Genomic DNA, 14,916 nt, shown 5'->3' with positions numbered 1-14,916 from the left:
AGGTTGCAACTCCACTTTTCATCTCAATGGCACTTTGCTTTCAACTTTAGAAAGGAGACAATGCAGGGGTTCAGGGCACGCAACCCCAAAGTATGCCCGTGTGGTATATTGATTATTTTGAGCTGTAGGTACTTGAAGAACAGCAAATGCGGGGACAGGCTTTCTCCGAACTCCCCTGATCTGCCTAAAGTCTGATCCTTCAAAAGGAACTCGGCGGTCATAAATACCCTCCTGGGGAGTTCCACCAGCCAGGGAAGACCGCCTCTTATCGGGAGAGCAGACCAGAAGTTGACATTACACCCAGACGAGCTTCATCACACACTATCATCTCTCTCATCTGTTCTCCTAAAGACCCATCTATCTTTCCTAAAAATCATTTACTCTCCCCTAAGTGGCCTCTATCTTCCCTTCATTCCCCCATTAAGAGGGCATATAAAATTTCAAATCGCACTACTTTTTCGAGTATTCCCTTTTTATTCCTGTGATGCCCTGGTGCACATAATATTAAAAATTAATAAATTTGTATGCCTTTTCGCCTGTTGATCCGCCTGTGGTCAGTGCACTTCACAGCGGGGTAGAGGAAAGTCTTTCGTCCCTACAACAGCCCACATGGACGTCTTCAATTCCCTTTTCCACCGCACCCGGGTCTGGCTCCACAGCTCCATCCTGTTCCTCGCTTCAACATTCTCTACTCCTACCCCATGCTGACCTGACCCAGCCGAAGAGGAGACTAATTAACGTGTTTCCCACACCAACACCCCCTGTTTGCGCTTTTGGTCCCAGAGCCGCCTACCTCCTCCTGGGCCTTAGACTGTACACAAGATAAAGTCGAAATTCCTCAGCCTATTGTTTAAGACTATCCATTACCCAGAGCCAGTCCTTCACGTGAGGAGACACTACCAAGAACTGGTTTATTCATTGTTTCCTGACCACATCAAGCACATTCCTTTCTACTAAATAAGTGATGATGAGGAGAAAGATTGATGAGTGATGATACTACGATCCATCTTTTCTTTTTCCCAAGTAACAGAAAAGGATTTTAAAAGATGCATCTTAATAAATGTGTAGTTCCATTTCTTCCCATGATTCTCCCTTTAAGTCTTCAGAAAGAGAAAATGCAAAAGAATGAAGGTATTTATGGGCATTGGCTGTTTCCTTCCCAAAAATCTAGATGATAAGGGAAATAAAAGTTAACGCTTCCTGAACACTTACCACGTGTCAGCACAAAGGTAACCTTATGAAACCCACACAGCCCTATAAAATAGGTCCTCTTATCCCCCCATTTACCAGTAAGACCACAGGCTTAGAGAGGCTTAAGGAATCTGCTCCAGCACATCCAGGTAGGTAGTAGCAGAACAGAAACAAAAGCCCCAGCTAATCCTCTTTGCAAACACTCCATCTCTAGATTACTATTTACAAATTCCAGAACTCTAGCAAGTTCCTGGAGAAACTAGTTTTGTTAGAACAAGTACATATGAGGCGTGGGGGAGGGGGGTGTCTTTGTGCTATGGAGGTTTTCTAAAAGGCTCACTTTAGATTCAAAACTACAAATCATTTTAATGTTTCTGGAGATTTAAATAAACTCTATAAATGTATTTGAACCTTCCCTAAGCAATTAGTTCTTTGGAGATTTTAAAAGTGATATAAATCTATCGGTGTTGACCACAACACTCATTATTAATTACAATCCTTTTCTAAACCAGAATTTTTTTAAATAATAATTTTAAAAAGTTTCTATTATTAAGACAATGAATTGCCCATCATAAAGTATTGCAGGTCTAATGGTGGCCGCTAGAAGCTCACTAGAAGCTTTGCAAAGGAATTTTCCTAAAGCAAAATATGTCTCTACGCCTACAGACAAATCATTTTTATGTATCTGTATTATAACAGATGGCTTTAAAGTCAACATGCTTTGAATGTAAATTGAGATATAGTCTATGAAGAAGGAAACTGACGGTGCAGTCAACGTGCACGCCATGTTTCCATTCAAAAACTAGCTGCGCCCACATAGTGCTACATAGTCTGACTGGATGTAATCTCTCTCATGAGATAAACCAGCAGGCTCTTAATTTATATCATATTGTGAGATGTTCCCTACTAGTTATCTTATTTCCTACGCCCTTAAACCATATGCTTATTAAGGATACTTGTGACATAGTTGGCTGATAAAAGTAATCACTACAAGACTCCTTAAGGACACCCATGATGCCACATTATGATTCAAAGAATAACTTTCAGTAGAACCATTCTGCAGACCCACATGCATCATCGTTCAAGGATGCCAGGAGACCAATCACACTGGGCATGAGGTTTGGAATTTATTGTATTTTTTAAATCCAAGAGTCAAGAAAATGATAACCTTTCGAAAGATAAGCCTCTGTATTGGGGAAACGGAGAGGCAGGGTGGAGAGGCTTTAAGGAAATATTCCACAATATCACATTCTCTAGATTTTAGCTATCTGATGATTCTGGGAATTCAAGAGTCTGATAATCATCATTAATGAAGGGAGAGCTGCGAAACTAAGGGAAACTGCAGCCAACATATTGAGATGTCTTGTGACTCATGACAGCAGAGCATCTAAAGGGCACTTTAATAATCCACTCCATAAAACTAAGACCACGGTCTCCCGAAATACATCTTGAATGAGGTTTACCTAATTAATAATCAAGAAGTTCTAAAAACATACATTAAAAATAATAACTAGGCTTTCCACCAATTTTAAAGAAATAGGAAAGAGAGGAAAGTGCTTGTGAACAACCAAGATAATCGAATTTGAAGCAACTAAGTGCACTGAGACTTCTAACTAAGCTACACGTGGGGCCGCTCAGGCTGGGCCCCCTCAGACGTGGTGGAAAGGCTGGAGGCCCAGACACAGCACCCAGCTCTTGAGCCCGTCAGGCCAGGGTGTCCACAGACTTAGTGCCAGAGGACTGCTGGGGCATTTCCAGTTCCATCGGAACAGTGGGGAATCAAAAGATCCAAAAATGGTAACATAGTTAGCAGTCCTCTGGATGTCAGGTAGCATCATAAATCTAAAATAAATACAATTAAATAAGGATACTCAATTTGAAGTCCACAACTTATCCTCTTGCTCTGCACCACACCCTAACCCGTCAGATTGCCACACATCCAGCCACTAAACTGGTTCAAAGTGGTTCAAAGCCATTTTGTTTGTGAAGTTATCGAACAAAGGATACATTCTTTTCTTTGACAGAAAATATTATCCAAACAGGTCTAAGAAGCAGCTGGAGAATGCAAATATTGTAATTGAAAAAAAAGAAAGCAAGCAAGCCTGGATACAGGAAGGAAATGTGGTAGCAGTGGTCAGGGCAAAAAAATGAGGAATTTGCACACCTTTGTTGTAATACAGTTTGGCCACTGAGACACCTGCTAGACAAAAAATTACAGTTCTGTGTGCATGCTATGGACCGGTCTACGCACATTCTTTGTGGATTTGTACAGATATACGCACACACGCAATCTTCCGAATTTGCAGAGAAGATATAGCATGGCTGTTTTAAGTTGGGTTTTTCCTGTTCTTTTAGAGAAAGGAAACAGGGCTAGACTATCTGAACAGCTATCAAAGAAGGAACTGCAGTCCTCAGAGTGCTTAGAAACAATATGATACAGGGCTTTCTGAAGTGTATTCTGTAGAACATTGGCTCCAAGGAATATCCAGAGAAAAGGGGGTTTTGTCGTCAAACATTTCAAAGGCACTGAGAAGTCTTGAGAAAAGAAATTTGATTCATTTTGTTTATCTTGGTACTTCCTAAACGGATTAGGACGTGGATGAGTTTTTTCTCTAGAAATATCTAAGTATACTCCAAGAACTAGCGTCTTTTGGTCACACTGAGAGATACGGAGCTGGTTTTAAAAGTGGGGCGGTGTGGCACATAATTAATAAACAGATATTTCAAGGCAGGCAGACAACCTGCAAGTCTCAAGAAGAATTCCACTGAAGTTAAACTCATTCTGAAATACAGTTTGCCCTCCTGTGCTTTGGTATTGCTGACAACCTCGAAATGGCTGAACGACGAGGCTATTCAGCAAAATTAAATCATATTCTCGTCACTTAAATTCCACAGTTGTGTCAGGTGGAGTACTGGCCCCCACGTAAGACTCTGAACCACATATGCAGACTTAAGGTTTTCATTGCACAATCCATGGATGCCGTTGGAAAATCCAGCAAGAGCTGGGGACCCACTATTCTGGTCCTCTCTTCAGAGGCTATCTGAGGGTATTACCAAAACCAACCAGATTCTGAGTTCAGGGGTCCATTCTGCATCATTCCTAGAATCTAAGAGTCGTGCTGGAACCAGCCTTCAGAGTCTTAAAAATCTGGTCAGAATTTTCAGGAAGATCTAATTACTCCCCGACTCCCCACCTGCCACGGCATCTCAGACGGGAAGACTGTCCTGTGGAGGATGACACGAGCTGCCCCCCAGGTATGATTTTCTCAGGCTTTCCACGTGCAGAGTGATTCCAAAAGTGAGGGTCCTGACCTCGGTGTCTCTCTCAAAACCCCGAGTAGCACTTCTCAGCTTTCACAGAACATACTTTTCCCGGGGTTGTGGGGCTCCCTCTGTCAGCATGTGAAGGCACACCACTCGGCTTGGCAGAGGTCAGCATAAAACGAAGCAAAAGACAGGAGCAGGTGATGCTACTCTGCCAGCCAGGCGGTTACATGCTGGAAGTTCCCAGCAGTTCTGAAGAGTTTCCCAATATAATTCCAAGGGCTTCATCTGACAACCTGGCTTCAGATAGGCAGTTTGTAAAAGACCAGGCTCATGTTAAATGTGGTGGATTTAACTTCTAACCTTTATACACCTGGTCTCCCTAGACTAGAAATTCAAAACAAAAGGAAAAGCCAGATCTCAAGTTCCAAGGCTACATTTTGAATGACTTACCTCAACTTCCACCCTTGTGAAGGGCTGGCAGAAAGTAAGCATACAAAGCTCAATGCTGAAGAGAAAAAAAGAGAAGGCCATCTTTATACGGTAACGCAGTACCATCTAATGTTACTCAACAATCCTTTCTTTACGCACAAGCACCCCGGCGTCACACGTCATTTGCATTTTGCATTTATAGGTGCTACACTGCAGCTATGACACTTCTTGGGCTCAGACAACCATTCCCGATAGTTGAAAGTTAAACCACCCAACGCAATACCAAGTATGTATTTGTGAGTCAGAGCTGCAGACTAAACCCCACATTTGAATCTCCTTGACAATTCACACTCACAGGCCTAAGTCCCCAGAGAAACTACCCAAGGCCCCATTTTAAGGTACGTAAATGTGTTTACAGGAAACTCCTGAGTAGATTACATGACTCAACTCTTTTCTGATATTAAAAAAAAAAAAAAAAAATCAGTGGGTCTCCCCTTAAAAGCAGAAACTTTATCATAATTGTCCCACTTACTAATAAATGTTTTAGTTACGGGGAAATTTCCTGAAGAGTTTTAAACTTCATCGTAAAGCCAGACAAAGGCTTTCTTTCAAGTGGTTGTAACCAATCCCCTCAAAGATAATTTTGGGAACAGCTGTTCCTACTTGCAGATTTTTAGTATATATTTAGACTCCCTGATAAGATTTCTGTAGGATTTTTATTTAGCCTCATTTAGACAGATGACCCAGAAATCTCAGACGAGAATAGATGACATGTTTAAGAAAACAACCAACCAACCTTTTCTTTGCTATTAAGAAATTAAAATATGATTTATCTGTAAAAATTACTTGAAGAGATTTACCTAAGACAAGCAATTTAGGATTGAAACAAGAGATTTAAGGAAGGAATTTAGGAAATAGATTTACCAATTCCATAATTAATTATGAATTGCTCATATAAGTACTGGTTCTCAAACTTTCCATCTGAAAGGGAAAAAATCTTTCACTACCAACCCCAAGCAAACAAGTCAATCCATATTATTTACCATAAAGCAAATCAATCTTTATTTATTTAAACTGAGCTTTGGAATTCAGGCATTTGAATAGATCATTCTGTTCTGAAAATTCTGAATGCTGTAAAAAAAAAAAAAAATGAAACCACACATAAGATCTCATTCAACCTTCATTGTCCACATGACACACAAAACAAACACTTTTTCGACTGACATAAAACAGCTTTTCCGCAGCCGCCCCTCTCGAAGTTTGCTCCCTAAGTTTATCCTCCTCTCCGAGGAAACCTCCTTTGGTGTAGAGTCTCTTCCTTCGAATCGGAGTGGAGAGCAGCAGTGAGAGCAAGGGCAAGCGAGAAAACTGAGTTAGAAGGAACAGACACAGTGCTGAACACGTCACGAAGCAGATCAGATGGTGAAGGTGGAAATGAGGGTTACCACAGGAAGCGCCATGTGGCATCTGGACAGAACAAAGTTGGGCCCTTTTAAGATTTTGTGTTTCTTTATACATCCTAAGAAACCTTTAACTATGAAATTTTTTTTCCTCTTTTCTGAATTCTCTCTCCTATTTTCTTTTTCCCTTTATCACACGCTTCCCAGGTTAGAAGGCCAGATTAACCAAACCACGCTATTTTCTTTCCCTGATCCCCCTTCCAGAAAAGACTTCTCCTATTTGACGTTCACACCTACCTAGACTATTGCAAAGCCAAAAAGAAAGTCATACTGACTGCACAGTGAACCCAAAGCCACCATCTCCATAAGGAACTTAACTTGTAAAGACGCCATGAACGACACACCTCAGGAAATAGAAATACACTATCCACCCAATTTTTAGGCACTTCTTTTTCTAAAATGCTCTCATACTACTTTTTTTCTCCTAATTTTCCCTTGTATAAAAGCTGAAAACCAGGAATTCAAAATCAGCAGTGACATACAACATGTATTCTTGCCAAATGAATAAACTGATTTCCTGAAGAGCTAAAGATAACATAGCGTCCACATCATCTTTGTACGTTCTTTACTTTTGGTGTCATTTACTTAATTTGAATTACCAAGGACTAAAGCATAACAGGAATATAAATGTCTCATATGTTAATAAACATTAACACATGCAATGGGCCCATCAATTACCTGTCCTGATTTAAATTGTTATTTCAAAGCAATTCACACACACACAAAATGGAGAAAATAAACACGCAGTATAAAAAATTCCGACTTTCAGAAGCTGTTTGGATTGTCTAACAAGGATAGAGGGAAGCCCATAATGTACTTGAAGGCAAATAATGATTTCCTTTTAAATATTTCCAAGCGGTTGTCACCTACCCACTGACAATGTTACCTGAACTCTGGATATCACATCATCGAAAGGCACCAGTGGGTGAGCCCCAGGGCAGCCTCAAACCCCGGTGCTTCACAGGGCTCTCACCAAAAGGCAAACAGGCTCAGACTTTTCCCGTGGAAACTAAACAAAAGACCTTCTTGAGAGAAAGCAAGATTCTACCTGTTCTGTTTTTTCAAAGCCCTATTTCACCTCAGCTGGCTTAATGGTGAAACCATATTCCTCTCCTCTCTTAAATGTTTGTAGAAACTGCTGATTTTTCGGCCTTTAAAATCCAAGAACGGAACTGAAAGCTCAGTGAGCTATTTTCTCACCTCAAGTCAGACAAATCACAACTATTTCAGCCCATATGACTCAACTGCCCTGGCCTGCTTAAAGCAGGAGTAAAACAACGGTGGAGACACTGCGTGATGCCGAATCTGCGATGCAAGTCAAACTGCAAAATTAAAGCTGAGCAGGATGCAAACTGGGTCACTGGAACGCTTCTTAAGAATTGGGAGATAAACATTTGAGACCCATTAGAACATGACAGACAGCTCGAATTCTGTACATCAGAGACTCTGGTGGTTAACAGGCAGGACAGTTACCCTCTTTCTAGAGACTTCTCAGTCGCAAGATTTAAGGATCTGATTAGAAATCTCTAGTTTTACAAACACAAGGTTTAAAAATAAATAAATAAATTATCTTTACTTTTCTTCACTAGAATAAAATCTATATATAATGATAACAGATATAAGCAACTTACAATGTATACCCTTGCCACGTCCAAGTCACAGTATCCTACAATAACAAAAGTATTTAAACTGTTAGTCCAGAGAAAAATCACCCCATAATACAAAAACCTTATTTTAATATTGGGATTCATGCACTTTTTCTGAATTAAAAGCAATATGTTGAAAAGTAAAACAAGCATATTATTATTGTTAGACAACAGTGAACTGACCTATGAATGTTCAGATTACGTATCTGCATAGCAAAGATCCACCTTCCTTAGGTAGCCACCCATCTTTTTACAGAACTAAGTTGCGCTGAATTTGTTTTTTTAAATTATTGTGCATGCTTAGCTCTTTTTCTCCTAATATGAACATATCTGGATAACTAATTTGCCTACAAAAACCAGAAGACATCAGTTCTCCAAAAAAAGAGTTATTTACGAAAAAAAGATTTAGGAAAAAAGATTAAAGTAGCACACAGTGGAAGAATGTGAAAAAATGACAAATGCAAACCCATAAGCAGAAACACAACAAATAAGTTTGATAGTTTTTTTGTAGCCATAGATGTCTAAGGTTAAGAAACTAGCCATTGAACAGAAAGTTGAATTGATCAAGAAGTCTTAATCTTCAATACACAGATAATTAATATTTACATCTTGCCTTTTTATGCAAATTCTCTAGTAAAGAAGTTTCCTTTTGGAACCAAAACATCCTCCAAAAAAGCTTTCTTTGGGAAAATGGTGGCACAATTAATATCCAGAAGACAACAATATGCCAGCTGGAGCAGAAGAGGCTCTGAGCCAACTGCGGATCTTCTATAGGATGTTAGGTTCTTTTCAGAAAGTCTCTTATTTAAGCTGCTTGCCAAGAGTCACACAGCTAGCAAGCACTGAGCTAGTAATTAAACACCAAGCCTATCCCAAATTTATGCTACTAATTCAATCCTTCTCCACCAGTAATGACCATGGATTGAATCTGGAAACGTTTCCTTCTGGGTTTAACGAAAATCACAAATTTATGCAACTTTCCTAATATCCAGTCTAATGAGATCCTGAGTCTGAGACTGTATCATCCCATCATAGTGACAATAGAGCAGCAGCTGAGGAAATGTCCTCCTGTAGCTTAGTAAGAGCAAAAACAATAGGTAACATTGATATCAACAAATACGTGCCTATCTTGAAAACTTTCGAAAACTAAATGTGGCAAAGAAAATGAGTCTATCCATCTGCTTCCACCATTTATCTATTCATACCTTTATTCAAATACGAAAAGATGTCCTAGAGAATTTGGGCTGTTTGGGATGGTGCAATTCTTCCCATAGTAAAGTGCTATGCTTACCAGCTTGTTTGGGTATCTGAGGAGGATTGGCTGAACGGGAACTCCTGGAATGAAGGCCCCTGTAGCCACACAGAAATTTTATGACATGTTCTTTATATGAATACAAGTTTTACAATAAAGAAAACAATAACAAATGGTACACATATACTGAATGTTTTAAGAGTACACATAAATGATCTGCTATATGTTGGTAAATCCCTAGTGTCTACCAAAATGAGATTTTTAAAATTCAGAATTATGTAAGCAAAATAGTAAATGTATCTAAGTCACTTAAAATATTTATTAGTTTACATCTCCACTTGTTTTCGTTTTCCAAATTCCTATTATTCAACAGGATTTTTTTTAAAAAAGTAATGATAAAATCAAGACAAAGGGAAAATAGGAGAAGAAAATCTAGGTGAAACCAAGTGCTTAAAGCAAGAACTAGCACACTTGCTGGAAGTCAGTTCTAACTTTGGCTGAGCATTCCAGCAGCCAACACAAAAATGTCTTAAAGTGTCACCAATTACTATGAAATTACACATTACTATGAAATTCATGACTTCATAATATTAAAAAAAGGAGTGAACTCTAGAAGGCATTTGACGGCATTATAATGAAAACTGAAATCGGTTTCCTACTTGATGACACAGGACCCCAGCTGTCTGTGAGGGGATCCTTGGAAGAAAAGAAAAATCTGCCAGTGGTTCCTGCTCAAACAACAGACACAGACAGACAGACAGGCACACACACACACAGACACACACACACACACCCCCCCAGGACACTCCAAGGAAGAAGGGGTTATGATACCAAAAGAGAAAGTAAAAGAGTAGATTCACAACATTTAAAACTTTTAATCAGAAAAGAAGAAAAGCTCAGAGCAAACTAACAAGTCATTTTGTGTATTACTGTCAAATCATTTGAGAAACCTTCCACACTACTTTGTCATGATACATAATTTAATTTCTCTCACCTGGTTTAAAAGTAATCAAACAGGAACGATTAGTACAAGTACCTTCTGGGAAAACTAGCATCTTGGGAGAAAAGGAAAAGATTTAACATTTCAGTCTAATTAATAGATTACCTCTTTACTTGCTTTCTTATGATTTCACAAATAGCTGCCAGTCTTTACAAAACAAAAATGACATAAAAGGCTAACACTTGACTAATGAAAGCTAGAATTAGACTATTCGGTTTTCCTCTAAAAGAAGTGGAGTCTGGTCATTAAGATAATTAGAAAATGGATTAAAGCTTTGAATAGGGAATACACTTAGTAAATGTTTCTTAATGATGATGCTATGATCTGAGTAACTTTAAAAGAGGACACAGACCCTAAGTGATGGTCAAAGCGTACATTAAATCCTGTCTTCTACTCCTGGACATCCTTAACCAAATCGTTCCCTACTTCTGTGTTTTAGTTTTCCTACTAACTGCTATTCACTCCTACAACATATAGTTTAGGGAAGTATGGAGGACAAAGGGGGAAATGCTTACAATAGGCCTTATGCTTATTTGAATTAGTTGACATATGGAATACAATTTAATTTTTTTTGAGGAAGTATTTTTAGCTTTTAACATACTCCTTCATGTTTTTCCTATGAAGGACTGCAGTAGAGTTAGCTTCCCCAGTAAGTGAATAAAGCAGCAGCTTGATTTTCTGCAGCTTTTAGGTTTTAGCAATGAGGAAATTGCTAAGTATATAAAATAAAGTAAGAAAACTCCTACACTCACTGTAGTTAGTGTGTGTATTTACTTAGTGTATTACATAACAGAGAGGGAAAGCATTATTAGGGTAAATTGCCATAAAAAGAAGTTATCTGTAAAATAAAAGTTATGAATAGGTGCAATTCCATTCTCGAATTTAAAAAAATGGGTTGATTTCACAATCAGATACAGTATCAAATACAAATCATTCAGTGGAAATTCCATAGTTACATTATTCACAAGGAATGGATAGGGAGTAAATCCTAAAATCTCAGAGCTAGAAGGGGCATTAAAAGTCATCGAGTATTTCTAATGCTTGAATTCTTTCTACAATATCCCCCCCAAGTGGCTGCTTAGCCAATGCCTGAAAATTCCAGAAAAGGATTCCACATCAGACCATTCTACCTCTGGACAGAAAGTTCCTCAGGATGAGTAAAATGAGGTGAAATCTATCTATTTGTGAACTTTCCCCTCCCAGTCCTAGATATATTACTTGGATCCAAAGAGAGAAATCAAACCCTTATTCCAAATGTCCTTTCTTCCCAGTTACTTTTTAAATCATTCCTCATATGCCTTGGTTTCCAAAACCTCTTGGTCATACTGCTCTTGGTGCTTTGACATCACACATCATCATGGGTGACCAAGTCACTGCAAAACCATTAGTTCTGCTAGACATCACCTGGGCACAGGTAGAGGGACACATCAGAATCACCCATGAGGCTTTCTCCATCCAATGAAAGTTGCCCCTTCCTCATCTTCAAAAGGCATTTCAGGGGAAAGGGTGGTGAGATGGTAAAGCTGGATGAGTTCTACACGTGATTCTGAGACACCTCCCGAACTAAAAAGCATATCTGAACATACTTCAGATAAGATATAACGTCTTAATCACTTTTTCAATAAACCCACCCTACTGTCGAGTATATTGCACTTCAGTACCTCATCTTTAAAATGGCAAATGAAGGCACAGGTAGAGAATTACTTTTCATGATACAAAATAAAAGTTGGTTCCAAGGGTTTGAAGAATACAAAAGAATGATGCATTTAAGTCCATGGAGTATCTCATGGGAAGGGGACTTCTTGACACTCACTCATTTTTTCTGCTTCTATCATGCAAAAGGCATCTAGCATAAGTGTTCCCACATATTGCTATCTGTGGATCCAAATGAGTACATTTACAAATGTAAAATAAATAAACTCTCAATATATTTAAATGAACATCTACTGCTTTTTACCTGGGGCCATTCCCCTCCTGAAGTGGCACGCCTTATTATTTCATTTATTGTGTTTTTTCGAGAATCTGGATCAACACGGGACACCAGCACTGGTTGAAGAGCTCGTAACAGTCCTTTAAAACAAATGCAAAGTCACACCCAAGTCATTTTTCTTTTTGGCTAAAGCTACCACAGTAATGATACTGGATAAATCATGAAACAAATTTTATGGCAAATTAAAATTTAGCAAATCAAAGAGGACAACTTAAAAAAAAAAATTCCAATTCAAATTTTACTACAACATAGCTTTCGGTTTCAAAAGGAGAGGTGGATATTTACACCTAGAAAGATTTCATTGATTTAACAGAGGTTAGCAGCAAGAATACGAAAAGAAGCAAAGGCAATTTTCTCTCTCGGGGTCTTCTTCCTCAATTGACATTAAACCTGTGGAATATACTACCAGAATATCTTGTTTTATTTTAGCAATATCCTGAAAACTGATTATGTGAATTCACAGTACACATAAGCAGCGGGAATTAATATTGATTTCACTAAAATTTTTAGCACAACAGTCTAGTGAGTAGGTTACTTCCTAGGATGTGCAAAATCAACCTCAATTCACCAAAAATCTAGTGCTTAACTACTTTTCAGGAAAATGCCATATTACACAAAGCAAAGTGGTTACGCAGAAAAAAAAAAAGAGAGAGAGAGAGAGAGAGTGTGTCTTTCTCAGCTGAATGACAAAGCTGCAAGAACTCCTATTATTTCTGCAGAGCACCAAGGCAGCATGAGGCCTTTCACACCCACTCTCTCATCGCTCGATGTTTGCAGTAACCCCGGGACAACACAGAGTAGTTACCTGGAAACTAACACCTTAGGGACAGACCAAAGGATCTGGTGGGAAAAACATTTCCCCTGCTTCATTATTTTTTATGGCAGGAAGCACTTATTCTTCCACATCATAATTTTCAAAGAGTTACACACTGGTCCCTCGTGGAGATTTGGGGGCAATAACGAAGAAAACAGAGTTAGGAGAAAAGACTTAGCTTGTTTATCAGCCTAATACCCTGAAGAGAAATTCATGAAATAGCATGTAACCTGCGTTTTCGAAAATTCTTTGGTTCAGTTCTCTCTCTAAAAAAACACCAAGTATGTTTGGTATTTGAAAACTGATCTGACTAGAAAGAGGTGACGGTTCACTGATGAAGGGAAGACTTAAGAAAAAAGATTATAAGGGTACAGATAGGGAAGTCTCTAATCTTTTTTGATAAATTCATTCTTTCAATACGGTGCCTCATTAAAACAAAGGAAATATGTTTGAAATGTTTTATTTTAGTTTTTTAAAAGTCTACCAATGAAATACATGATTTTTTAAATTGAAAGCATGAGCAGGAAAATGTTTTATCTATGTTATCTTACAAGTACTTACTGCCAACCAGAGGGGCCTGTGCATTCTCATTTCGAGACACCACAGACGGTAAGCCAGCTATGACACAGGCAATCCCATCAAAGAACGTTGAGTGAGGGGCAACCACAAAAATTGGGGCTTCCACAGCATTTGCGACCTTTCCTTTCACAGTAACTATAAATCCCATTGAAAAGAACAAGGCACGACCCAGGAACTTCAAAACCGGTTGGGTAATTTTCCTTTGGAAAGAAATATAAAAAAGACATAATTAGCTTGGCTAATTGTAGCTAACAGCAGGGCATCACTCTAAAACACAATATCAAAACAAACATGTCAGAACACTTTATTTTAAAATGTAGCTAAAAACAGCTAACATTTACATGCAGCTCTTGCTGCCAGACACTATTCTGAATACCTTAGAGTGCTTCATGTCTTTAATCATCAGCCCAATTTTATGAAATAGGTATTATTTACGATTACCCCCATTTTATGGCTGAGAAAACTGAGGCACAGAGAAGTAAAGTAATTTTCCCAGGGACATCTGGCTAATACATATCTCCATTATTCTGTGACTATAAAGTGACAAGAATGAATGTCCCCCACTGAGAAACCCAAATGAGTAATGCCCTTCAGAGAAGTCACCTTGGGAATCTCCACTTACTTAACAAAGATGCACTATCTCCCAAAACACTTTCAGAACTCTCATGCTAAAACTCTCTCCGACTTACTGGAGGAAAAAGTTTTTTTAAAGTAAGGTTTGTTATCTATACCATTACAGCTCTTAGATATCATCAAGAATCTTAAGAAGTGAATTTACTAACTCGCCTTCTTAGAACAGAGATGCACTGATTCCAGAAACCTAACCGTTTACTCTTTAAAAAGAAATCTATCATTAAGGATTAACTCATTCATCAAACTGTGCCAGGAACTGCGCTGGACACACAGGACAAGTAAAAGCCAGTCTCTGTCCTTGATAAACTCAATCAAGGGAAACAAAAACATACTCGTAGAAATGCAAACACGGGATGCACATCTCAGTACATGAATAAGCATATAGCTTTTCATGAAAAATAAAATATGTACATCTCCCATAAGACACCTAATGAGAAGTTTAAAAATAGGCTTCCTATCTAATTCTCTCGACATTCTTATCATAATATAGGGAGGAGCTATTAAGCAACTAACTACTGAGGAAGTTCCCCTGACATTTACTTCACAGTAAGGAGAAGTGAGACACAGAAAGCCAAAGCGCTTTTCCGGAGGGCACAGGGAAATAACTGCACCCGCCTTCTTGTCCTGTAGTTTAGAGTTGAGATCTCTATGTAAG

General features: G+C 38.6%; 1 protein-coding gene across 2 annotated transcripts in view; it reads right to left on the bottom strand.

Annotated features, from left to right (window-relative positions):
- Positions 1-14,916, bottom strand: part of LPCAT2 (lysophosphatidylcholine acyltransferase 2) — a 64,600-nt gene that overhangs the window by 36,622 nt on the left and 13,062 nt on the right. Inside the window, exons 3-8 of one of the 2 annotated variants that reach the window (XM_070500404.1) lie at positions 13,611-13,828; positions 12,203-12,315; positions 10,240-10,300; positions 9,285-9,343; positions 7,979-8,013; positions 4,909-4,963 (exon numbers count right to left, since the gene is read on the bottom strand). In XM_070500404.1, the coding sequence (XP_070356505.1) occupies positions 4,909-4,963; positions 7,979-8,013; positions 9,285-9,343; positions 10,240-10,300; positions 12,203-12,315; positions 13,611-13,828 (541 nt within the window). The remainder of the gene's footprint in view (positions 1-4,908; positions 4,964-7,978; positions 8,014-9,284; positions 9,344-10,239; positions 10,301-12,202; positions 12,316-13,610; positions 13,829-14,916) is intronic. The other variant, XM_070500406.1, reaches the window with a different exon arrangement.

Source organism: Equus asinus, chromosome 28 (assembly GCF_041296235.1).
Source record: "Equus asinus isolate D_3611 breed Donkey chromosome 28, EquAss-T2T_v2, whole genome shotgun sequence".
In the NCBI taxonomy this organism is placed as follows: Eukaryota; Metazoa; Chordata; class Mammalia; order Perissodactyla; family Equidae; genus Equus; species Equus asinus.
This window is presented reverse-complemented; position numbering and strand designations above follow the sequence as displayed.